The sequence below is a fragment of the Echiichthys vipera genome (genome assembly GCF_963691815.1).
Source record: "Echiichthys vipera genome assembly, chromosome: 14".
Lineage (NCBI taxonomy): Eukaryota > Metazoa > Chordata > Actinopteri > Perciformes > Trachinidae > Echiichthys > Echiichthys vipera.
The window spans coordinates 16148083-16171536 of NC_139839.1; the positions used below are offsets into that span (position 1 = coordinate 16148083).

Here is a 23454-nt window from a genome sequence, read left to right on the forward strand (position 1 = left end):
AAATTATCACTACAGTGCAGGTTCCGACACAACCCGTTTGCACCGAGGACCTCAGATTATGGCCTGTTTGGTGCCTGCCGCCGGTGTGATTTCCACCACAACCCTTCCGCATTTTCCTGCTGCTCTCGGGCTGTGACGTGTCCTGCTGACGGCGGCCTGTGAACTGGAGGAGCGGGGGGCTGTAGCATGAACAAGACCTGGCTCCAGACGTCCTACTTTGCTTTTCAGCTGGAGCTCCAGAAACAACCCCCTAAACCCCTCCTTCTCCGCTCCTCTCCGGCCCGCCCAAATAACACTAAATTCCCGACTGAATCCTGCCCGAGTCTGGGGGAACCAGGCGGCCTGGTGGTGAAGCCGAGGTGCGGACGGAGGCCATCCCTGCAGCACACATCTGGTACGCGGGTCATTTTTTTGCTCCCGTTTTACAAGAGCTATGATTGCATTTGTGCGTGTCCGTATCTCTTTGTGTTTGCATGCATGTGATATTTAATTTATTTTATTCATTGCGACCGAGAGGCCGCAAAAGGGTTGGGCCTTTTCTTCTCAGGCCCGGGCCTGAAGATGAATAAAGAGGCCGCGATTGGTCACCCAGGCCTGCCGTGTTTAGTTGGCCGGTCCACTGAAAAGGAAAGGGTTTTTAGTCACTAATAACAGATGACTAGCGTTATTTGTCATGTAACGTAACCGTTAGTATGCGTTATAACCATCAAAAGAAGTGCATTTAACATTTACCCATCGCCGACGGGTATCTTTAGCATACGTTAGCATCGAGCTAACAAAATGGCGGCCGCTAGTGTGATGGAAAACGAGTGTGTTTAGTTTAGCACTCCTCCCGCAGAGCCGCACCACTGAAGCCCTAATGTAACCTTTATTTTTTTAAATTATTATTTTGTAGTTATATCTCGCTGCATGCATGTCGGCGCAAACTACTGCTCTTAATTGCGCGTTTTTGGTCGTGACAGTTGGTGCTTTGCGTGTGTATTCATGGGCTAACGTAGCTCCAACGGTCAGATGGACACATTGACGTTAATCACATCATCGGGTTTTATTACACTGTGTTTTTAGCATGGCATGAGAGAGTAGCTACATCAGTCCTATCACCCTGGTAGGCTTTTTATGTGTTGGAGGCGTCTTTTAGCACACTGATGATGCCCTGTGTTGTGCGCCAGTCCTCCACACACACCGTTGTCATAATTTTTCACCTGGAGGTGGTGGGGGATGGTGCATTCAATTGAAATTAAATAGCACCCTGACTGCATCGTCCACACCAGTGTTTACATATCTGCAGCACCCTGTGTGTGTGTGTTCGTGTATGTGTCTCTGTGTGTGCGACAGTGAGATATTTTTGTCGCGCATAATCATGATCTGAAGGTAAATGTTAGTGTCAATTGGGCTGAAATGTTTTAGTTTTTGGTAGCTGAGGTAGTGATGTAGTCATAGCAATTATGACACTGGTCATTTCACTCGCTGCCCTTTACTGCAGACACAACATAGCACTGCAACTATCTTCTTAATAGTTATTTAACTGACTATGGAGTGTTTGCTGTTTAAAAACAAACTAAATTTTCCCAATGCTGCCGGATTTCTTCCCAGTGTTTTTCTTTTTTGTTGGATGACCATCATTTTGTTTTTATGTAAATATAAGTTAGTTTCATATGTCAAAACCAATGAAGCTCTTCACAGAAGGTGTTCAGTGCAGCCGTAGGAAACAACAAAGTGCTTCAAGAATAACATAACAATAACAGTTTTAAAGTGCATGTATATCCAAGACAAGTCTGTGTGAGTGCAAAATAAAGATGTATATTCTTCTATGACATGACTGACAATTATATAACCATCTAATACAGTATTTGTCATATGAATAATACATATCTTATTAGGGAAGAATATTGTTGGAAATATTACTGATTCAATGAATAACAACTGTGAAGGACATATTTTGGTCACTACCAAAGATCATGGTTTGAAACCCTGCCCGGTTATAGTAGAAAATGTCACATGTGCACAACGTTTACTTAATCAAGCTCACAGAAACCATGTGAATCCCATTAAACTGTCAAATTACACACATACACACGCACCACACCATCTCATTGTGGCTTTCCCTGGCACATCTAGAAAATAAATGACTTGATTGTTAAGGTTAGCATACAATGTTGGGATGACGTTTATTGGTAATGGTTGTGTGGGTGTAGATTAAATTGCTTAATATTCACGGTTCCAGCACACACAGCACAATTAAAAAAAACATCTCAAACAGCTGTCAATACATATCATTCTATAATATGCAGATAATTGACTTGGGTGTCCTGCAGTGCATTGGTCCAGTCTGCTAAATGAGCATTATGCTAATTACTGAAATTATATGTTAGGATGTAGAAGATTGGTTTAAGTAAGTTTTCAGCATGTTAATGCATATCTAATCTAACTAATAATGATTCTTCTGTTAAGCTTTGTTTCCAACTTTGGCCAGCAAAGATCTTAACTTTGTATTGTTTGCTTTCAGCTGTCCATTAACAAATGCAGTGTGAGGACAATGGATGAGGATGTCACCAGGCTTGCAATACATTCTGAGGAGCCTAAAATAATATTACACGGATCGGGTAATTAGCCATGCTTATATTAATGTGTCTTTGTATTTACACAAAGTATGTGTGAGTTCTGATAAACATCAGTGTTTCAAGAAGTAGGATTCTTTGATGATACATAACTTGAAATATTTTAATGACATCCACACACAATAATCTGATTAACTGAGGAAGCCTGTCTCTTCCAGATGAGGGTGGGGCTGGTGGGCAGGAGTTTGTTGTGGAGCTTCAAGAGACTGTGTTGGTGTCAGAAGGCGAAGGGGAAGGCATGGCAGTTCACCGGTTCGCCCCAGACGAGCTAGTCATCCAGGATGCTGTTGAGGACGTGGTTTCTGAGTACGTGCACTGCGATGAAGATGAAGATGTCGCCGTAGAGACCTGCGTGATGGCTCTTGATGGCGAGGAGGAAGGTGTCGCCATGGGAGACATCCCTGAAGATGGGCTTGACTCAGAGCACCAGGAGGAGGACCAAGATGGATGTGGAGATTATCTGATGATATCCTGTAAGTTTACATCTCTGCTGTGCTGGGATTGGACTTAATTGTGTCATAGCTCCTCTGTAAAGCATAGTTGGACCCCATTTAAACTCTTGGGAAAGTTTTCAAAAAAGATAAGTGTAAATACGTCCAAGAAGCATTCAAGATGGATCGAAATGTGAATGCTCACACTAACTTTGAAAGTAGTTTGAGACACATTCTCGCCAGATGTTGAAAAGGTGTAAAAGCATTTATCTCTCCAAGACTTGTATGAAATAATCACCTTCAGTGTTATACGTTCAGATCTCACACAGTAGCTGTTTAATACTTTATTTATTTATCAAGGACAGCACTCATTAATTATAAATGTAATGAAAATGTGCCAAATGTAGACAACATACTTATTTCAGCAGCTCCTGGGCAGGTTGGCGCATCTCTGATCAGTGGAGGAGTGCTATTGATTTTGTAGTTTAAATGAGACAAATTTGTGTCCAAAATATTGACTCTGTAGCTGAAAATTCTGTGCAGCTACAGAGTTTGTGAAGTTTGTATTACTGATCTGTAGCAAATGTCATTTTGTTTTAATGTATCTGGTTCATAGCCACATAATTAGCACAAACAAGTCAGTTTTATTTAATTCTGCTATAATTGCAGCAATTATGACGCACTGACTGCCCCACTGTCTTTCCCTTGTCTAATAACCCAAAGAGGTACTTTGTTCACAGTCTGAAGATGGGTATGAAATATCACCATTCAGTGTTAGAATTTAGTATGCACTTAGCATGTGAGTGGATGTGCAGAGAGATGAGAGAAATGTTGGAATTCAAACACAATTTTGAATTTCTGTAGTATTGATAAACCAGAACTGCTTCTAAACTAACTATTTTTGGAGATGGTACTTGATCTCTGGGTTCAATTTATTGAGGATTTAGACAAGCTTTTGCCAGTTGGAGTATTAATTGTGATAAGGTTAATACATTTTATAGACCTACTGAAAGGGTGAAACTGTATCCAAGCTTCATCTTCATTTAACATAACTAGTGTTGATGTCTTGGTATTCATGTGGTCAGAATTAACACTGTCACCCCAGACCCCACACACACTGGTATGTCTTTAATGAAATGTCGTGTATGTCCCTCACTAGTGGACGAAGCTGGCAAAATGGTCTCCGAGGACGGAACTGAGGTAACAGTGGAGGGAGCTGTGGAAGACCAGGAAGTGGAGAAGGATGAGGACGGTCAGGAAGTGATAAAGGTGTACATCTTCAAGGCTGACTCTGGGGAGGATGACATGGGTGAGTGGCAGTTAAGCTTAAATTTCTGTTAATGATAAAGAAAGGTCTAATTTCAGCCTGATTATTAGTGATTGATACAAAATATAATATTAGATGTGAGTTTCATCTGGCTTTTAAATTTTCTTAAGAAAGCCAAATAAAACGATACGGTTGAGTCTGCTCCACTCTAAAATCCCTACCTAAATGTAGCCTAACATTATTTAATCCCTTTTCCGACAAGCTAACAGACAACACTTGGTACCAATGGATTTCTTGGGTCTTCTAGTATCTTTTTATGAATCGGATCATGCAAATGAAGATGGATTTTCATCAGTGAATTGATTTTAATTTGTGGAAGATTTTCCCACAAGTGGATGATTTTGAAAATGTGTTTCAATTCTGCAGGAGAATCGGTTGACATCAGCGATGGAGACACGGAAAGCGTTGCGTTAACAGAGTCTTCAGGCCAAACACTCAGAGAGAAGATGGTTTACATGTCTGTCGGGGATTCTCATCACAATCAAGGACACCACGGTGAGTGGTTCACGTCTGGCGAGCAGAGATGGCTGTCATCAAACTAAACGTCATTAGTTTTTTCGGTTTTGTACATGTCAGGCTCATCTACAGGTGGGTCCAAGGTGACTGATGAGGTTTATATGGAGGTGGTGGTAGGAGGCGAAGAGCCAGTAACTCACGACCGCTCGTATGACAGCGTGTCTCTAAACAAGGACTTCATGCCTGTGGCCTGGGCAGCTGCTTATGGTCAGCACCCTGTCTATTAAATTGCTTTTAAAACAACACTGGAAGCCTGTGCATCAACCACGTCACTGAGTGTCTTTGGCTTTAGCTTTGCAGATGCTAGTTTTGTTTATTTTTGTGTTCAAGACATTTTGTCGGTCTCACAGGTGCGGAGGATAGTGAGAGTTGTGAAAACAGAAATGGTGCAGCCAGCGCATTGCTGCACATAGATGAATCTGACGGGGTCGATGAAATCAACAGACAACGCAATAAGAGCAAGAGACGGTCGGAGCCTCGCCAGGTACAGACAGGTAAGCAGCACAAAGTTGATGAATCTGGAAGTTGCCTTAATCAAGTCAAACATAACATTTATTTGTCCCAGAGGGGCGATAAGTGTGCAGCAGTGAAAACAAAACACAAACTTTGTAAATGCGCTTTGTCTCAACGCACCATAAAAAAGCCCCATAGCACATAACTGTTACAGTAGAGCCGTTCAGTAACAGAAAAGATGCATTAAGGATGAAAGTTGCAACTGAGTTATTTTCATTATTGATAAGTGTCTAATATTTTTATTTAATTGATCAAAAACAAATGGCATGATATAAATGATCAGCGTCTGTAGGGATTTTAATTTTGCAGTTAAAACTGCAACATATTGAATTTTAAATCTTGGGTAAAATAAAACAACACATGTTTGTTGAGGTTTGCAGTTTGTGACTTAAGCTTGATTCCAGTCGATCCAAACATAATTAAGAGGCTCATTTGTCATTTGCCTTTGAGTAATATTGTGAAGACACCCCTGCATTGAAATACTGTGACACAGGAATCCCTCTTATTCACTGTAAGCCATGCATGCAAGCACAACTCTAGATTGGATTAATATATAATATCAGCAGTCCAGTTTTGTGTTTGTCAGAGAACAATCCTCAAACAACCTCAAATATTATGTGAGCACCAATAATGTGTGGCTGCTTCTTTACGTATTGACATATGCACATATATTTAAATCATGTCATTATAAGGTGTACCGTATATGGTTCACATTACTTTTTTTTAAATAAATGGTTGTTTGTCATTTTTAAAGAGTTTGAACAGCAACATGTAAGGTGACCAAAAGTTTACTTGACAAACAAGATTATGGCCATGTTGTCATTTCCCCTCTTGTCATTTTTCTCTGCAGCCATCATCATCGGTCCATATGGTCAGCCTCTGACAGTTTACCCCTGCATGCTTTGTGGTAAAAAGTTTAAGTCGCGAGGCTTCCTGAAACGCCACACCAAGAATCATCACCAGGATGTTTTGACGAGGAAAAAGTACCAATGTACAGACTGTGAGTTCACCACCAACAAGAAAGCCAGCCTCCACAACCACATGGAGGTACACGCTCTGAGCAGCAAAGCCCCTTTCGAGTGTGAGATGTGTGGCAAAGAGTTCCACCAGCAGGCAGCGCTGTTTTCTCACAGACTACAGCATCACCACAGAGAACCCAAGAGCCAGCCGCCTCCAACGCCCACTAAGATGCATAAATGCAAGTTTTGTGACTATGAAACAGCTGAGCAAGGACTGCTCAATAGGCACTTGTTGGCAGTACACAGTAAAAGCTTTCCTCACATCTGTGTGGAATGTGGAAAAGGCTTTCGACACCCTTCAGAATTGAAGAAACACATGCGAACACACACGGGCGAGAAGCCTTACTCATGCTTGTACTGCGACTACAAGTCAGCCGATTCCTCTAATCTCAAGACGCACATCAAGACTAAGCATAGCAAAGAGATGCCGTACAAATGTGAGCGATGTTTCCAGACCTTTGCAGAGGAGGAGGAGTTAATGCAGCATGGACTAACACACGAGGAGAACAAGACCCACCATTGTGCCCACTGTGATCACAAAAGTTCCAACTCCAGTGACCTGAAACGCCATATCATATCTGTTCACACCAAGGACTATCCACACAAATGTGCCATCTGTGGTAAAGGCTTCCACCGGCCATCTGAACTGAAGAAGCACTCAGTATCCCACCGCACCAAGAAACTCCATCAGTGCCGGCACTGCAACTTCAAAATTGCAGACCCTTTTGTTCTCAGTCGCCATATCTTGTCTGTCCATACAAAGGAGCAACAGGCCTCTCCTGAAAAGACTGAGTCTAAGAGGACAGAGACGCACACTCCTGTTGTGACACCTAAAAAGTCTACACCTAGTGCGTCCAGCGCCTCTGGCCCGCCCGGTAGAGTCAGTGCAGCCAGCTTAGCCAGCAGTGTGACTGTAGTTATTGGCAAAGGACAAAAAGAAAGGAGAATTTACCAGTGCCAGTACTGTGACTACAGCACCGGCGACGCTTCTGGTTTCAAGCGACACGTGATTTCCATTCACACGAAAGACTATCCGCACCGCTGCGAGATCTGTTCGAAAGGCTTCCGACGACCCTCGGAGAAGAACCAGCATATCATGCGCCACCACAAGGACGTGGTGCAGGCAGAGTGACTCTGACCGAGCCAAATACTGTGCCACAACAAAGAACAATGTTGAAGCAACCATCACACCCCAATCTGTGCACCCCCAGCTAGACACCAGACACCACCACACTGAAATCGTGGCGTGTGTGCGTGCTGCACTTAGTCTATTCTGTTCTTCTCTTTTTTGATCCTAATGTTTGTTCAGAAACGTATACACATGTACATAACATTAATGCTCTGTCCGAGTTAGCAACAGAACACCCTCCGTAGACTTGCACTTTTAACTGCATGTCCCTTCGCTGGTAACAGTATGCATGGCAGATTGTGCAGATGTCTCTTTGTAGATATACATTTTTAATTTTGCAGGCAGCAATCAGTTGTCAATCACAATGGTCCTAATTATTCGTCTCAAAACTGAAGCATAATTTGCAAAACCTTTGCGTCATTATGTTAAAGTGTACTCAACACAGCAGTGTAGAATATCAACCTGTTCCCAGTAGCACTTGTCATCTTAAAAAAAAGATCATTATGAATGCAGTAATCAAGTCATGTACTATATGTGTTGCCTGTGTGTGTGTGTGTGAGTGAGTGAGATTGAATGACAGAAACAAAGCAGCTGTTGTGCTTCCCGGTGCTCCGACGACCCCCCCCCCCCCCCCCCATATTCTGTACAGCACTGAGAGAAAAGAAACAATCATTCTTAGCTTAGTACACGGGTCCACGGTCGTTGAAATAACACAAAATACACAGTGAAATTATCGATGTGTCATGGTAGCGGATAACAGTTCATGTATGCACCTGTATGGCGATAATTACCCCATCACTTGATTATCATTTACCTATGATATTTCAGTTAGCCAGTAAGTGCACTGTAAGTTGTTCAGAACAAGTGCCCAAAGCAGTAGAGATGAAGCTCTGACTGTATTTTTAATCCGTTAAAGCTGGGGTAGGTGGTTTTCTTGAAGAAGGCTAAACAGACAGAATATGAAAATAGAGGCCTCCTACAGCTCTCCCCTCTCTCCTGAACAGCTCCCACCAGATCAATACGAATGAATGTGCTTCATACTGTATGAGTAGTCATTAATTTCAATTTTCCCAATCGTTAAAGTGATCAAAAACTGTTAAAGTGATCAAGAGGAAATGTTTCTAAAGTTTTAGCCTCCTGCTAACTGTAGCTGGGAGTTTTAGCCATAGCAGAGCTAAATGTTAAGCAACATTTTCTCTCCATCTCTGAAACGCTTCACTGATATTGACACATTTTTTTTGTGTTGATTGTTGAACTCTGATAAATCCATCTTCCTTTTGTTTGGCTTGCTTAGCAGTCTAGGCAGGACTTTCTGCCATTAAATCAGGCATTCACCATCTGAAGGTACGCAGATCTGCATTTCTAGAACAACCATAAGGAATGCCCTCTTTTTGAAATCCCCTGTGATTGGCCCAAGTTTCCCGTTACAGGCTAGATGTTCTAAAGCTTGTAAACAGAGCCAAGAGGAGGTGCAGGTTTTCTCTCGGACCACTTGAATTACATTATCCTGACAGATTTATTATGGAATTTATGCCCAATGTTGAAAACCTACCCCAGCTTCAATGCTGCCTGGAAAATGAAATCCCATTAATTTGAAAGAGCTGATTTTTATGAGAAAAAATGTATGTTATAGTTACTGATGAATGGTTTCTCATATGAGCTGACATGATATCTGTTAAATCACAGAACAAGCATAATCGACAAGCATCTAAATAAGACTCATACAGTGCAACTGGTGCTTATGTAATGAAACTATGGACTGATCTTTGTTTTCGCCCTCAGATGTACTTTCGCCAGTAGAAAGGGAAAATGTATATCTTTTTAGATGCAACATCAGAAGACAGGTGCTGGTGGTGTACTTGTACTATGGCTTTTTACATTTTTGTTATCACCTGTGATTATTCCTGTTTTTATATTTATTTCAGTTACAAGTTGTTGTATAGTTAAGTGTAACTAGACTTCTATGGGACGTAAATTATTGTTTTGTATACAAATCTGTACAAAGTGTGTAGATGTGAACACTTGATTAAAAAGGAAATCTGGACTGTGTTGTTATGGATGTACTCAACGTATTTGTTAAAAAAGGTAATAAAAGCAAAGTATTTTAGCCGTTTGTCATCTATTTGCCCACATTCGTTAAAGCCCCTAACACTCAAAATTGTGCTTTGCTTATTGTTCCATCACTTGGATACTTGATCTTAACTGTACAGAATGATGTAAGTGCAGATTTTGACATGAGACCAATGTTTTCAAAGTCATCTTCAGCGGGGCAAAGTTTCACCTTCCATCTAACTTTGAAGGTGCCCTAGTAGTCTTCTTGCAAACGAACAAAACAGTATTGTGTGTAGCGTTTTTCTGCAAACACATTTGATATCAGACAGACTAAACTACATAAACCACTGTTTCACATCTCTTGGTAAACCTGCCTTTTGATGGTTAAGACATGGCTAAAAATCTAAAACTGATGCCGAACATGAATGGGCTCCTCACTTCTGGAACCTCACTGTTGAGCTCTATTGTTTACTTGTAGTCTTCTCTGCCTTTATTGGCGCATTGCCACCATCTAATGATCAGTGTGAAGTGAGTGTGAGCCCCACACGAGACAAACAAAGCGGTCCCACTCAGGAAAAATGTATCAGACACAAATTATTAAACACAGAGAATTTTTATGTCTGAAACATGTCTGAAGTCTGCTCAGTTACAACTGCAGGCAAAGAATTTTATATCAATACCAGGATTTACATCATGTTTAGTGACATTAGAAGCTTTTTTTAATACTTCTTAATCTGAAAGAGCAAAGTCAATAAAACTGAACTGAGTTTATGGCAGTGAATATATGTAGAATATTAATTTAGCATTTAAGTCTTCAAACAGCATTGTTGACATAAAACGACCAGGACAGAAAACTAAACAGCTGGGCACTCCGCTAAGGAAGGAAACAAAAACAAAGTAAGGTGAGTAGTGCATAACATCACGCTTAACCACAGGTTGTTATGTTTTTGTTTGTGTTTTTTTTTTTTACATAAAAACCTCTCCATTGATATGAAACGTACCATTTTTAGGAAGGAAAGCGATATTTTCTGGCAGGACACCGGTCTCCAAGGAGAACTGCCTGAACTTCTCCAGTAGGTCAGCGCTGAGGTCCACTCCACGGCCTGTCGGACCACATGGTATTAATCTGCTGCAGTAATACATGACTGTACTGAAGATTAGGTTCATAGGAGTGTAGCATCATGGCTAATGATAACTTTACCATAGAGTTTGTTGACAACAGTGGGATCACTCTCCTTGGCCTTAATGGTGTGAATCAGGGCATACTCGTCATACTTCACATCAACCACGAGCATGTCATTCACACTCCCCCAGCCTGAGAAGGGGAGGAGGGCATATATACATGTAAAAATGCTGTGGTTGGTTTAATTGTGAATGTCACATGCATGCCTGTATGTGTTCGTGTATGCGTGTTGGTGCACTCACGCCTACTTGTGTATGTGAACTTCCCAGGTACGTCAGTCTTCTTGGCCAGGTTGTTCATTCTCCAACAAGTACCATCAGAGCTGCAAAGAAAAACAATCAACAATGATAAACAACAATAATCTCCTTTTCTTTTAATCTCTTGTCTTTCTCCCCGTCCTCTCGCACTCACCTGAGACTGGCGTAGGACATGTCCACGTCCCCATCAGCAGTTGGGGTCAACATTGCCGTGCCCACCTTCATGCTGGCTCTGCGGTTGACAAACCACTGGGCATTAGTGGCAAATCCAATCAGGTACCACTTCCCTGCCATCTGCAGACACACAATTAGTATAAGTGTATACTATAGTTGTGGCATCACAATGATACAGACATCCTCACGGCTCGTTCTCAATTATCAGCTGTGTGCATTTCTCTGTGGATAGAGGCGATTCTAGAGTCTGTTGATGCAAACATTGACAGGGGGCCCCTCGAACCAGCGTTCATCACCATTATAGGTTCATCACCATTTACGACTGCTTCTTGTAACTGTTCCATGAATATCACATAATCCAATTTAAATGATGAAATTATTATGTTTACTTTGTTTAAGTGTATTTAACACACTCATTTTACAGAAGTTCTTCTTACACCCGTTTTGGTGACATCTCTCCAATTCTTAGGCATGTGTCAAAGTGTTTGCACAACAGCTGCCCTTATATAGGGTTTATGGGCCGTTACCATATGCAAATTACAATCATGATCATGCTGAATTCATCAGTCAGCTCACCTGGGTGAGAGCAGATTTGGGTGGTAAGAACATTTGTTGCATCTAGAGTACACTTCTCTGATTTCTCAGAAAATTAAGAGAATGTTGCTGCATGAGGCCCATCGTGTTTTAAGTAACAGTAAGTTGAACATTCAAATTAAAAAAATCTATTTGAAAGTAACAATCCATTACAAAGTCCTCGCACATATTGTCCCCTAAAGGTCACCTTATGCATTACGTACGTACTTGTACACAACAAATGCAAGTGCAATGCATTTTACAGAATATCTAGGAAGTATCTAGTAGTTCACAACATCAGTCAAAGTCAAATACAACTGTTCTTGCTTATTTGAGCTAGTCTTACTCATGCCATCAATTAACTTCCTTTGACAATTATGATAATCAACACGTGGCGTTTTCCTGCAAAAATAAGGAAGTTGTGAGAAGGAATTTTACAAAATGCATACAAGCACCATAGATCAATATTATGACCAAGATAAAAAAAACATTGCTCATATCTTAGCCAGCTAAGCGTCTCACCGCCTGTATATTGAAGTCTGCCTGGGGTACGACTTCAGAAGAAACTGTCCAGGAGCAGAGCAAGGCCCCCAGTGCTGCCAGAAGTAGAGTCATATTTACTGAGGAGCCGGATCAGCCGATGATAGAGGGGAGCGTGGATGAAAATATGTCGTTGAAGTTCTGCCGACAACCCTTTATATAGGGGAGAGTGATATAACCATGTCCCTCCCAGCCAACACGCACACACACACACACACACACACACACACACACACACACACACACACACACACACACACACACACACACACACACACACACACACACACACACACACACACACACACACACTCATACAAACCCTGGAGCTGGGATGGGTTCAAACATGTGAAGCTTCAGAAAAAACAAGTACTGTTTCACACCCACTGGGTAAGCTTTTTGCCCTGTGTGAGAGGTGAATGCACAACATTAGACATCATGCAGGAGAAACTACATGACCTGAATAAGAAGCGGGTCGACATCATATCCTGTCTGTCACGTAGATTGAGTTGGGAAGTATTTAATTATGCATATTATTTTGCAGCCTCCTATTTGCGAGCAAAGCTATAAAAACACAGTCACCAAAAGTGGTAAACAAAGCAGTGTGTGCCCTCCAGCACTTTCTGCTGCAGAGACCACAGAATCAAATTCAGCCGTCAGCAGTTGCGATAGTAAAAACAAAGAGACAACAGATTGGATTCCTAATCGAGCATCACCATGTGGTGGATTGAAATGCTTTCCTCGGAAACGTGTGTCCTTTTTATTGGTTTTCAAGTCTGTAAATACTTTCCCCTCCTCATTCGTCTTAAAATGACATGAACTACTGACACGGATATTAATAATAACGTATTCTGTAAACTTGTAGCTCCCTCACAGTAAATAAAAGAACTGCTCTCACACTGAGTTTCAAACACCAACAATATCACCTTTAGTAGCAGCTCTGGAGCTTTTCATCAGCCAGTGGAGTAGGTTGTTTGAGTAATAAGTCAATCTATCAGCTGGAAGTAAAATGCAATAAATAGAGTATAATTTTACTGATAAAGATCCTGTGACATAATCAAAAGCACAGCTACTAAATAGACCCTCAGGTGACATTCTTGAATTGACTGCTTGTTTCAGGGTCAATTATGAACTTTAAAAATGTTAAGCCAGCAGGGACACAAAGTCCTTAACAGGGCAAACTTCTTCATGCGTTGATGAATGTGATCAAAAGCACCAGCACAGCTACTAAATTTCTAAAAACAGTTTTTTTCATTTCATGTTGTTTGGCTTTGAAATTCCTACCTTTCTGGCATTTTTACAATTTTCATTTGTAATCTTAAAATGCTCCTAATAAGCGTATTCATCCATCCATCATCTTTAACCGCTTGTCCGCGATTCAGAGCAGACTGGGCTTTTTTCGGGAGGGGCTTTTTAAAAAAACAGAGCGTTTCAGACAGAGAGTATGGAACATAATGTGTTTTTTGAACATTAAAGCATGTAAACATGTTCTAGTAGAAAAACAAAATACAAGTACGAATCTGAAAATGAACATAACGTGTGACCTTTCAGTATAATTTGGAGGTTCTTTACTTGAGTATTTCTATTTTATGCTACTTTATATTTCAACTCCACTTCCTCTCAGAGGGAAATATTGTACCATTGTACTGAACTCCACTACATTTACAGCTTTATTTACTTTGGAGATTATTGATACAAAACATACTTAACATGTATATTATGACTTGATGTCTTATTATAGATTAAACCACCCAGCAGCATTTAAAGTAGTTTAAAGTAGCAGGACATTGTTTGTGCATTAATAACAGTATATATTCAGAACAATAAATATAATATATATTATTCTGAAATCGCCCCTTCTACATAATAAGAACTTTTACTTTTTATACATGAAGGGTATTTTGATGCCCATACTTAGGTTTGCCTGTAATTCTATCGTCACCTTTGTGTGTGTAAGCTCTTGATTTTCTGCAGAATCTTTCTTTTCTTCTCTGCAGCAAAGATCCAAATATGAATCCAGGAGTGATGATAAGGAGATTAATAAGTGTATCAGTTGGAAACAGAGCAGGCAGATACACGCCACTGTACAAAGATTCCTTCGACCTACATACTTTGCCAGTTTAAACAGGTGTGTCTTTTCCCCCTAGAAAGTAAGTATTTAAAGTAATGTTGTGCCAGTGAAGTATTTTATAATAGGCTCATACAAAACACTGCAGCTGCATTTACCAGTCATTTTGTGAATTGTCACAGCCAATGTAGTGTATGTATTCACTCTTGAGACTTATTTACATTCAGACAACAGATTGAGTTATTATTAGATTCACAAAATGAACTGCAAAGGTTCTGTATCAGAAAGGTAATAGTTCTTGTGGGGTGAAAATTGGTTCACGCCATGTTGTAAAAAGGGGAAAATGAGAAATCCTCCAGTTACTCCAGTTTGCCCAAGTCCTATAGTCACACAAAGCCTATAATCATTTGGCATTTGACATACTTGTCACAGTTTGCAAACAAGTGAAATCAGATACTAAAAACAGTCCCGTAGAGGTAATGCAGGATTTTATTTCAATATAACTTCCAGGGATGGTGGCTTGTTAGCCATTTTCCCACCAGTGTGTAGAATCAGTTCTTTTCAACAAGCTGCCGGGCACAGTTTCTCCCACTTGGTTGTTCATAATCACAGCCTGAATGATATAATCCAAACGCAGCATTAATCTTGAAATGTGTAACTTTGGCTCAGCACCCGGAAAAGGGGAAGTTCTCCGCTCTATCTGACTTTCTATGAATAATTGAAACGTCCCATTTAACTGCTTCAAGTGTGTCCAAGACAACTGTAAATTACCACAGACAAAATAGGAATATTTTGTTAACAGCTCATCGCCCAAAGCAATCACAGTCTCTGTCTGTAACAGGATACATCTGTTCTGTGTGCTCAGAGCTGCACGCACACACACACACACACACACACACACACACACACACACACACACACACACACACACACACACACACACACACACACACACACACACACACACACACACACACACACACACATTGGACTCATTAACACAAAGAAGAGGTTTAAAGGACATGGATCCTTTTCAACCAAGAGAGTTTTTAGTGGTGGAAGTTGAATGCTGCTGTTAAGATCATGACAATTCTTTACTATAAAGTTGACATATTGGCCTGAGGATGGCGCTAGAGGAGAGCTCATGTAGGAACCAAAACGAGAAAATGTTTGCCCCTGGGCCTTTGTCTTGATCAATGTGTAAAATGTCACGGTGATATAAATGGAAATGCTTCAACTTGTAAAGGGCTTGCATTAAAAACAGTTATATAATTATATAAATGTACAAGATTAGGCACTGAATAGAACAACTAATGAGTCTCAGCCAAAGCTATCATTCATCGGATCACTCAAAACCAGGAGAGAGCAGATCGTGTTCATTTATCTTAGAGGGTATGATGCTGTCAAACAGCAGCACTTTTTACTGAAACAAATGATCGTGTTACACAGTGAACAGGAAACCTCACTTTATTGGATCATGCGGTAGATGATCAAATATCCACATCATTATGCTCAAATGTACTCAGAGACCTCAAAACTGCTGTTACAGTTGTTTAGATCTCTACTTCACTTTGCCTTTGTTTACATTTATTTACACTACTTTTGTTTTTGATAAAACTACCCCTTTACAACAGAGTGCCAAGTCTAGACATCAGATGGACGCTATGCTTAATACACGCCTGAAATCAAAAGTAGTGGAGGAGGAATAAAGGAGAGAGGATTTGCTGTTCTTCTGGAACTTCGACAGTACTTGATAAATGCGCAGAATGGCCTGAGGGTGGCGCCAGAGGAAAGACCAGACCCCAGAGCCACTGCTATGGAAGTAAGGGGTCCTTATACTTGATCACTAAGTCATTTACATGGAGGAAAAATGTATTGATTTAACAGCTGGATCGATTGCTCCGCCCAATATGTGCATTATCAGAAAAGATAACTGGTAAGTAATGGGAAGTGTATAGAGTGAAGCACCAGAGTCCAGACATAATGAGAGTACACACACTGTTCAGTTTGCTGTTTATGTATCAGAGTTGATAGATTTACTCATACACATTCAATGTACGATGGTGGACAACATGGCTGGAATATGAGACAATGGGCTCAGACATGTAAAAGCCCGTCCACACGAGAGTCTCTTCGTGCATGTGCATCTCTTTGTAATCTTTTTTTTTTAAATATATCTTTGATATTTTTTTTCCTCATCTTTATTTAGTAATTTTGCATTTGTTTCTAGTCTTTACTTTCTCTCTTTGTAATCATATTGTCTCACTTGTAGTGGTTTTGCACCTCCCTGTGGTCACTTTGTGGTGGTTTTGCATCTATTTGTTAGTATTTTATGTTGCTTTGTAGCCGCTTTGTGTCTCTTTGTAATCATTTTGTGTGGTTTATAGTCATTGTGTGGGGTTTTGGTTGTTTTACGTTGTATTTTTAAAATCTGTAATTTAATATAGAAACAATCGCTGCATGTCTTAAAATGTATAAGCCTGGACAGTATTAAAGGAGCAGCACTGACGCTATCAGACAGCGATGGACGAAAAAACCATTACATTAAAAAAAAAAATCAATAACAGAGCACTGCAGAGAAGAAAACATCAGAAAATACTGATTGCATCAGTCATATCAGTAAAGATGACAGTCTGCAGAAGCTGCTCCAGGAAGTTATGACTACACCCACCACTGGCTCAAAGAGTGCTAGTTTGTCACACCCGTTTTGTTATATCTAATGCTGAATGAAAAGTCTAAACTGAGCTTTTATAAAAGTGCTATAATGTTAATAATGCCACCAGCATGTCGATGGGATTTCTCACAGTTTGATGTATTCATAAGACACACACCTGACATACAGACGCAGAGCTGAAAGTATGGCTTCTTTTCCTTCAACCCCATGGAGTTTCTCATTTATGATAAGATTTGTATTTAATATCCAACAATATTTTTAATTAATTCAGATAGCAGTTCACATTCTGCAGGTAAAGAAATATGTAAGAAAACATGGCACTGTCTGCAGCCTTATGCCTGTGCCACTTGAATAAATTGTGAAACCACTTACAATTCCAAAACAATTATCAATGTGCAGTCAACATTAGCACTTTGATATTCCCCTGCAACTTATTTTACAGTGAAAATAGTTTTTAATGTATTATAAGAACAAGCATTGGAAGACATCAGCTTATAAATCATAAGAAATAGAGGAGGTGTAATTATTCATGCATACTATATTTACAGTCTGTTATCATGAAGTTACTACTTCTGCTATTAGAGCAAAGTGAAACTAGACCAAGTCAGTGAGGCTGGAGCGAGGAGAAACCGAGGCATCTGTCATAGTGAGGAACTCAACCCAGTTCTGACAGAAGCCACGTGAATACTCTCCCGTGTCGACGACGAGCCCCCACAGGCGGCTCTGGCCCGTTTTGTTCCTCAGAGCCAGCAGGGCCTCCCGCTCCGTCACATTGAAGCTGATATTCAGAACTTGTGCCACCAAGAGGTAAAGCAGTCCACCCGTGACAATGCTGCTGTACCAAACACAGGTGAAGCAAAGTGCCATGCTGTAAAGATAAAGAAAGAATGAATGCAACATTACAGTGTACAGCATTATGAACTTTTTTTTAACTGGGTATGTTCCACCCTTGCAGCTGATAACCTTATCTGAGCGTTTGTAATACTTATATATAGAAATCTGCTGTTTAATGTTTATGAACATAGTGTCAGTTGATCCAATAATCACATGTTCACCATCTTCATTTATAGTAGATATGACATAATCTGAGGTAAAAAAGAAGGAAAACTGCAATGCTTAAAATGTGTATGCACACATGAACACCTTGCCAAAAGTGTATCGGCTTTCTTAAGAAAAAATAAACAATAATAAAGATATAAATAAAGATATTACTACAACTTAGTGTTGTCTGGTAAAATAATAATAATATTGCCACAAAAAACAACTTCCATCAACAGTCGTCTATCATCTACAAATAAAATCATCTAAATAAATTGTTTCACACAAGCACTGAAAAAAGACACGACTCCATGCCGATGCTATTGATGTATTCATATGTATTCTTTGATAATATTTATTATCTTATATCAACCAGGAAGAGATTATAACTTTTGCTGTTTGTTTGTTGTTTTTTATGATTTATGTCGACCTCTATTTTACCCTTACATTTAGTTTAACGGTTGTGATGGAGACAGACCATGAAGGCGAGCTGTACCTGGAGTCACTGTAGATGCCGGGGCAGTAGAGGAGAGACGTCATTAGATACTGTTGAAGGCAGAGGCTGCGTAGCACCAAACTGATCCCATACAGAGAGGTCAACACGAACACAGAGAGGGTCAGCAGGAAACTGCGATGATTTGCCTGTCCAACACAGCTGTTTATCCTACAACACCTCAACACATAGAGACATGACAGACACACAACCCAATGGACCAGCTCAGAGATTATTAAAGCAACAACACTCTGCCTCATACTGTGGCTCCATACGCTATTCTATATAAAATGATTTAATGATGACATTTTTGTATATTCCTGTTCATATTAAAGCAATTCTTACCTTTCTGGCATTTTTACACTTTTCTTTTATAATCTTAAAATGCTCCAAATAAGCGTATGGCACACTAAAATGTAAAAGAAGTCCACCAGGTGTTGAAACTCAAAAACATTTCATTCTCATATATTTCTGATAAAAGTCTGACCAAAGTTGAACCTCAAATTCGATAGTAGAAGGTTCCACTTTGAAAGGCCTTCCAGTGCACTTTGCCTAGTTGGAGGTCCAAAACTTCAGACTTCCCATGGCACTGGAACGCAGCATTTCTCTTTCTCCGCACGTGTCGGGGGGGGCTTCAGAGGTCAGGCAGGGGGAAAAGGGTGGGACTTTCGAGGTAAGCGCTGTTAGACGTTCAAGAAAGATAAGAATTGCTTTAAAAGAGCTGCTTAAGCCCTGGCCTCATCCCCCTGGTTTTATCGAAATGGTGCATCTTTGGGTGCTTGGACCCTGGTTAGCTTGCATTGTTAGACCATACTCCAGCCCTTGGTTAAAATTCTGGCATAGGGGGGAAAAACACCCTGGGCTGTTAAATCAATCATCTTGGGCGCAGCTAAACTCCATATGCAATAACGGTGACATTGCAAAACAGATAGTGGAAGGGGTCTCACATCCGGAGCATGAGCCACATACCTGCCCTGAAGGTCTACATCTGGTAAACCAGACTAGACCCCGATGGACCCGGAGATAGTTTTACCGAGAACTGTTTTCACTTTTGTTTCACCTGCTGTCACAGTAAGGTCAGTGGATTCATTGTCATGAATAACTAGGACATTGTATTCTGAAAACACACACTTTTGCTTTGGGGGTTTTATAATGCCAGCTTTGAATGCTTTAGGCCCCGAAAACGAAATTATATTCACCTCCATTGTTTTAAGGTGGCAGCAGAAACCTCGGCAGCAGATATTTTAAAAGCTCTCTTCTCAAACATTTTATTCAAACATCTTCATACAACAAATACAACAATGGGTAAGCAAGGATATATGTTTTTGCGACTTGTTGAAATTACCCTTTAAGGGCCGAATCATGTCCATTGAATTGTCAAATTAGCAGCCTGCCTATCTGTAGAGGTCAAGCCCAGACAAATTAGCTGATTATTGTGTAATCTTATAGTCTCATGGTTAATTCAAACCTTTTTTAGATTTTCTGCTGTACAGGAAATAGTTTTTGTTAAATATAGGATTGTTGTGTAATTATCTAATCCTTTTTTTTAATTTTTTATGAATGCCCACTGCAAAAAACTGACTTAGAATTGATTCACAGGCCACACAAGAAATATATAAGCACGTCTTATATCTAACCCACCAGATACAGTGGTGGTCCAGGCGCTGGACACAGGATCCACAGGTTCGACAGTGTCCAGCCCGTGGGGGTCGCGTTATTTTGCATATAGGACACTTGCTCCATTTTGCTGTCAGGGTCTCTTTTGTTGTCTGCGACTCTGCTGCAGTCCCTGAGAAGGCTGCTGATTGGATGGATCCATTAAGGTGTGTGGAGTCCTTGTTAACCTTCTGACTGTGACTGTGTGCTTCATGTAGGGAAGTGCTCACCCATCCTGGACCTCTCTTGGTGTGAATAAGAGAGACAACAGTGAGAATCACCCCAGAAGTCGCAGCACACACCTGCAGCTGGCTGACGTCGCCACGAGGAACAATCTCTGTGATGAAGAGGTAATACATGTAGAGCAGGGAGAAGAGGGAGAGAGTGAGGAAGAAGAGGGTGCGTCTCTTCTTTCTGTGGGTGGCGTAGTAGTACCACAGCACCAGGCCGGGCAGAGCAGTCAGGATGATGATGCCCAGCAGGTAGTGCAGCGCTGCAACTCGCAGCAGAAGAGGCAGCAACACCAGGACTGGGATCATGGAGATCTCCAGTTTGTCAATCATGGCCCCAAGTACAGGAGACTGACATCCACCTGTATGGGGTCTGTCTTTCAGCCATCTACAGAGAATAATGGTCATCAAGTCATGATTACAAACATTTGTAATTATGAATGCGGCTCATACAGTTGCTTTTTTCACTGGTGGAAAGTAATTAATTTCTCTTATGCTATTTATAATAGAATACATTTTAAAATTTTAGATGAACGGTGTAGTTAACGTTGGTTCTGTAATGTCATAATAAGGAAGATATCAGGTTCTCTATCTAATTTGTGAGGAAATCTCAGATGTAGGACTAACCCCATGAGCTGTGAGGCCCCCCATTTCTCCCAGTCTGTGTGTTCTTTATGCATGACTTAAGTCATTGTTTGCAGTAACTTGATAAAGTATTTTAACAATATTAATGACTTCTGACACTTTAACATCAGAGAGATATAACTCTGATGTTAAAGAGTTACAACCCAGAGAAGGTTAGCTTAGCACAAAGATCAGATTTGTTTAATCAGTGGAAAGAAAAAGAAATGGTAAAAACGGAAATTTTCCGCGTAAGACTATTTCTTGGCGGGAAGACGTTGCCAGGCAACCAGTTGATAGTCAGGCTAGCTGATTCCTGTTTTCTCCATTTATTACGCTAAGCAGGCAAAGTGGCTGCTGGCTAGCTTAGCACAAAGAGCAGATTTGTTTAATCCGTAAGAAATTAAAAATATAAATGTTAAAAACGACAAGTTTTCTGCGCAAGACTATTTCTTGGCGGGAAGACGTTGCCAGGCAACCAGTAGAAAGTCAGGCTAACAGTTTCCTGTCTTCTACGTTCATTACACTAAGCTAGCAAACAGACTGCTGGCTGACAGATATGAGAGTGGTATCTTTCTTGGTTATCATACATAACAAAGAGAGTTACTCAGAGCAGCCTTTAAAAGAGATACTGTAGGTTAGTGATTTTTAAACGTGAATCACATTTAAGTCTTCTAGGCTTCTTTTACTCTCCATTAGCTTCAGTGCTTCAGTACGTTGTGACACTTTTCCTCAAGCCCTTCATACCTGTTAAAGGCTTCATCCAGATCTTCACAGTCACAGCAACATCCGTACTGGTCGATATCACACTCACAGCAACACATAGGATCATCTGGCTCTGGAGGCTTTAACTTCTCCCATTTCATAATGGCTTGCTAAAGATGACTTTGAAGTTTACAAGCTGTCATTTCAACACAAAAGGTCGTCACTTTTCAACTCTGTAACCATGAGTTATGAACACAGTTACGGCATAAAGGGGAAATGGTTAAATGCTATAAGTTATTGCTACATATGAAAAGGTATTATCCATATTATTACCAAAACTAATAACACAACTCAGAACAAAAAGGTTATTTAAAGGATGGGCAATTCTGCTGCTAGTATCTAAAGACACACGTAGTGTTTGCAGCACACACAAACACACGCACATAAAGATCTCAGCCTAACTCACAGGTTACTGTAACTGACAAGATCTTCTGTTTGTTATAAAAAAATAATAATTTCTAAAATCAGAGGATTCTCAGTCCCCAAGAGCTTCTAACGTAATTTGTTGAAACAAGGACACTGCGTCCACAGAGACAAACTATCTGGGCCAGCAAACCCAAGTCCTCAACACTCAGAGATCTACTGGAGTTATTGTCAGTGTGAGTTATTATTTTATGTTGTCACACAGAGCCTGATCCAGATCTTTGCAGGAAATAACAGAATACATATTTTTTTTTAAAGTCAATCAAAATATATATATTTAATTCAGTTTTTGATTGTTTTTCTTATTCCTAATTTAACAGTTTGTGTATGACTTCATATCAGACTGCATTATCTAGTTATGATCACTATCATTCACCAACAATGACTTATTTAACTCTTTACCCAAATCAAATCAAGATAAAACTTTTTGCTCTTAACTTACCTTTTGCCTCAGCGAAAAAAATACAAAACCATCAACACACGGGGCTGAAATGTCAGGATTATTCTCTCCAGGTACGAGTTATGCGGAAAATTAATAAGAAGATGACCCCTTGTCACCAAGCTCCTTCTGTAAATGACTGAGAGAGAGAGAGAGAGAGAGAGAGAGAGAGAGAGAGAGAGAGAGAGAGAGAGAGAGAGAGAGAGAGAGAGAGAGAGAGAGAAATTAAAACAGCAGCCTACTTTCTCATCAGTCATCTGTGTTGAAAAAGTAAATTGGTGTGTTTTTTGCTGAGGAGGTGGTGCTGCTGCGGTGACACCATACACTGATATGGTGAGCAGTGAGATGGTTTTCATTCCTTAGATTCCCACCAGTGGAAGAGTCCCAAGAGAAGGCAACGTGGATTCCTCCTGACAAGTGGTTTGGTATTGCATTGCATCAGCCTTGCATGCCATTAAATAGTTCACAAGTTGTTCTATTGCGCAGACTACTTCTTCTTCTGCTTTACAGCTTCTTTCAGTTACCATTTAAAGTTTGAAAACTGGTATGCTAGGTAAATATAGGTGCTACCTTAACTGGTTTAGGCAGGCAGAGAGCCAGGAGTCTTTCATGCCTCTCTCTCCACAGCTGACTATGTTGAGGTGTTCAAAAGGCTCCAAGAGTAGCCCTAACAATCCGCACTGAGCTGGACAAGGGAGGGTGTATATGAGAAACA

General features: G+C 40.5%; 3 protein-coding genes across 5 annotated transcripts; 1 reads left to right on the forward strand and 2 right to left on the reverse strand.

Annotated features, from left to right (window-relative positions):
- The first annotated feature begins 249 nt into the window (after positions 1-249).
- Positions 250-9632, forward strand: LOC310957073 (zinc finger Y-chromosomal protein 1). 2 transcript variants are annotated; one of them, XM_083927500.1, is made up of 8 exons: positions 250-394; positions 2507-2603; positions 2777-3091; positions 4209-4358; positions 4743-4871; positions 4965-5099; positions 5243-5386; positions 6256-9632. In XM_083927500.1, exons 2-8 carry the CDS (start codon positions 2537-2539, stop codon positions 7554-7556), a joined length of 2241 nt encoding a protein of 746 aa, XP_083783626.1. In that variant the 5' UTR covers positions 250-394; positions 2507-2536; the 3' UTR covers positions 7557-9632. The 2 variants fall into 2 exon arrangements, with proteins under 2 accessions (XP_083783626.1, XP_083783627.1); XM_083927501.1 differs by lacking the exon at positions 4965-5099.
- A 580-nt stretch (positions 9633-10212) lies between these two features.
- LOC310957205 (lipocalin) lies at positions 10213-12453 on the reverse strand. 2 transcript variants are annotated; one of them, XM_083927674.1, is made up of 6 exons: positions 12315-12453; positions 11200-11339; positions 11037-11110; positions 10807-10920; positions 10607-10708; positions 10213-10479 (listed from the first exon to the last, which is right to left on the reverse strand). In XM_083927674.1, the coding sequence occupies exons 1-6, from the start codon at positions 12405-12407 to the stop codon at positions 10460-10462; spliced, it is 543 nt and encodes a 180-aa protein (XP_083783800.1). In that variant the 5' UTR covers positions 12408-12453; the 3' UTR covers positions 10213-10459. The 2 variants fall into 2 exon arrangements, with proteins under 2 accessions (XP_083783800.1, XP_083783799.1); XM_083927673.1 differs by having other exon boundaries at positions 11031-11110.
- A 5215-nt stretch (positions 12454-17668) lies between these two features.
- On the reverse strand, positions 17669-21978 carry LOC310956402 (palmitoyltransferase ZDHHC23-A-like; the record flags this gene model as incomplete). Its single annotated transcript, XM_083926606.1, has 4 exons — positions 17669-17942; positions 18609-18776; positions 20247-20879; positions 21860-21978. 4 exons carry the CDS (start codon positions 21976-21978, stop codon positions 17669-17671), a joined length of 1194 nt encoding a protein of 397 aa, XP_083782732.1.
- Positions 21979-23454: the final 1476 nt, after the last annotated feature.

Bases quoted from the DNA above. Each gene is read 5' to 3' on its own strand.
- LOC310957073 (XM_083927500.1), top strand. From the start codon at position 2,537: ATGGATGAGGATGTCACCAGGCTTGCAATACATTCTGAGGAGCCTAAA. The intron at 2,604-2,776 runs GTAATTAGCCAT...TGTCTCTTCCAG, and splicing joins AATAATATTACACGGATCGG to ATGAGGGTGGGGCTGGTGGG. The intron at 3,092-4,208 runs GTAAGTTTACAT...GTCCCTCACTAG, and splicing joins AGATTATCTGATGATATCCT to TGGACGAAGCTGGCAAAATG.
- LOC310957205 (XM_083927673.1), bottom strand. From the start codon at position 12,407: ATGACTCTACTTCTGGCAGCACTGGGGGCCTTGCTCTGCTCCTGGACA. The intron at 11,111-11,199 runs GTGAGTGCGAGA...TTTTCTTTGCAG, and splicing joins ATGTCCTACGCCAGTCTCAG to CTCTGATGGTACTTGTTGGA. The intron at 10,921-11,030 runs GTGAGTGCACCA...TCCCCTTCTCAG, and splicing joins GTTCACATACACAAGTAGGC to GCTGGGGGAGTGTGAATGAC.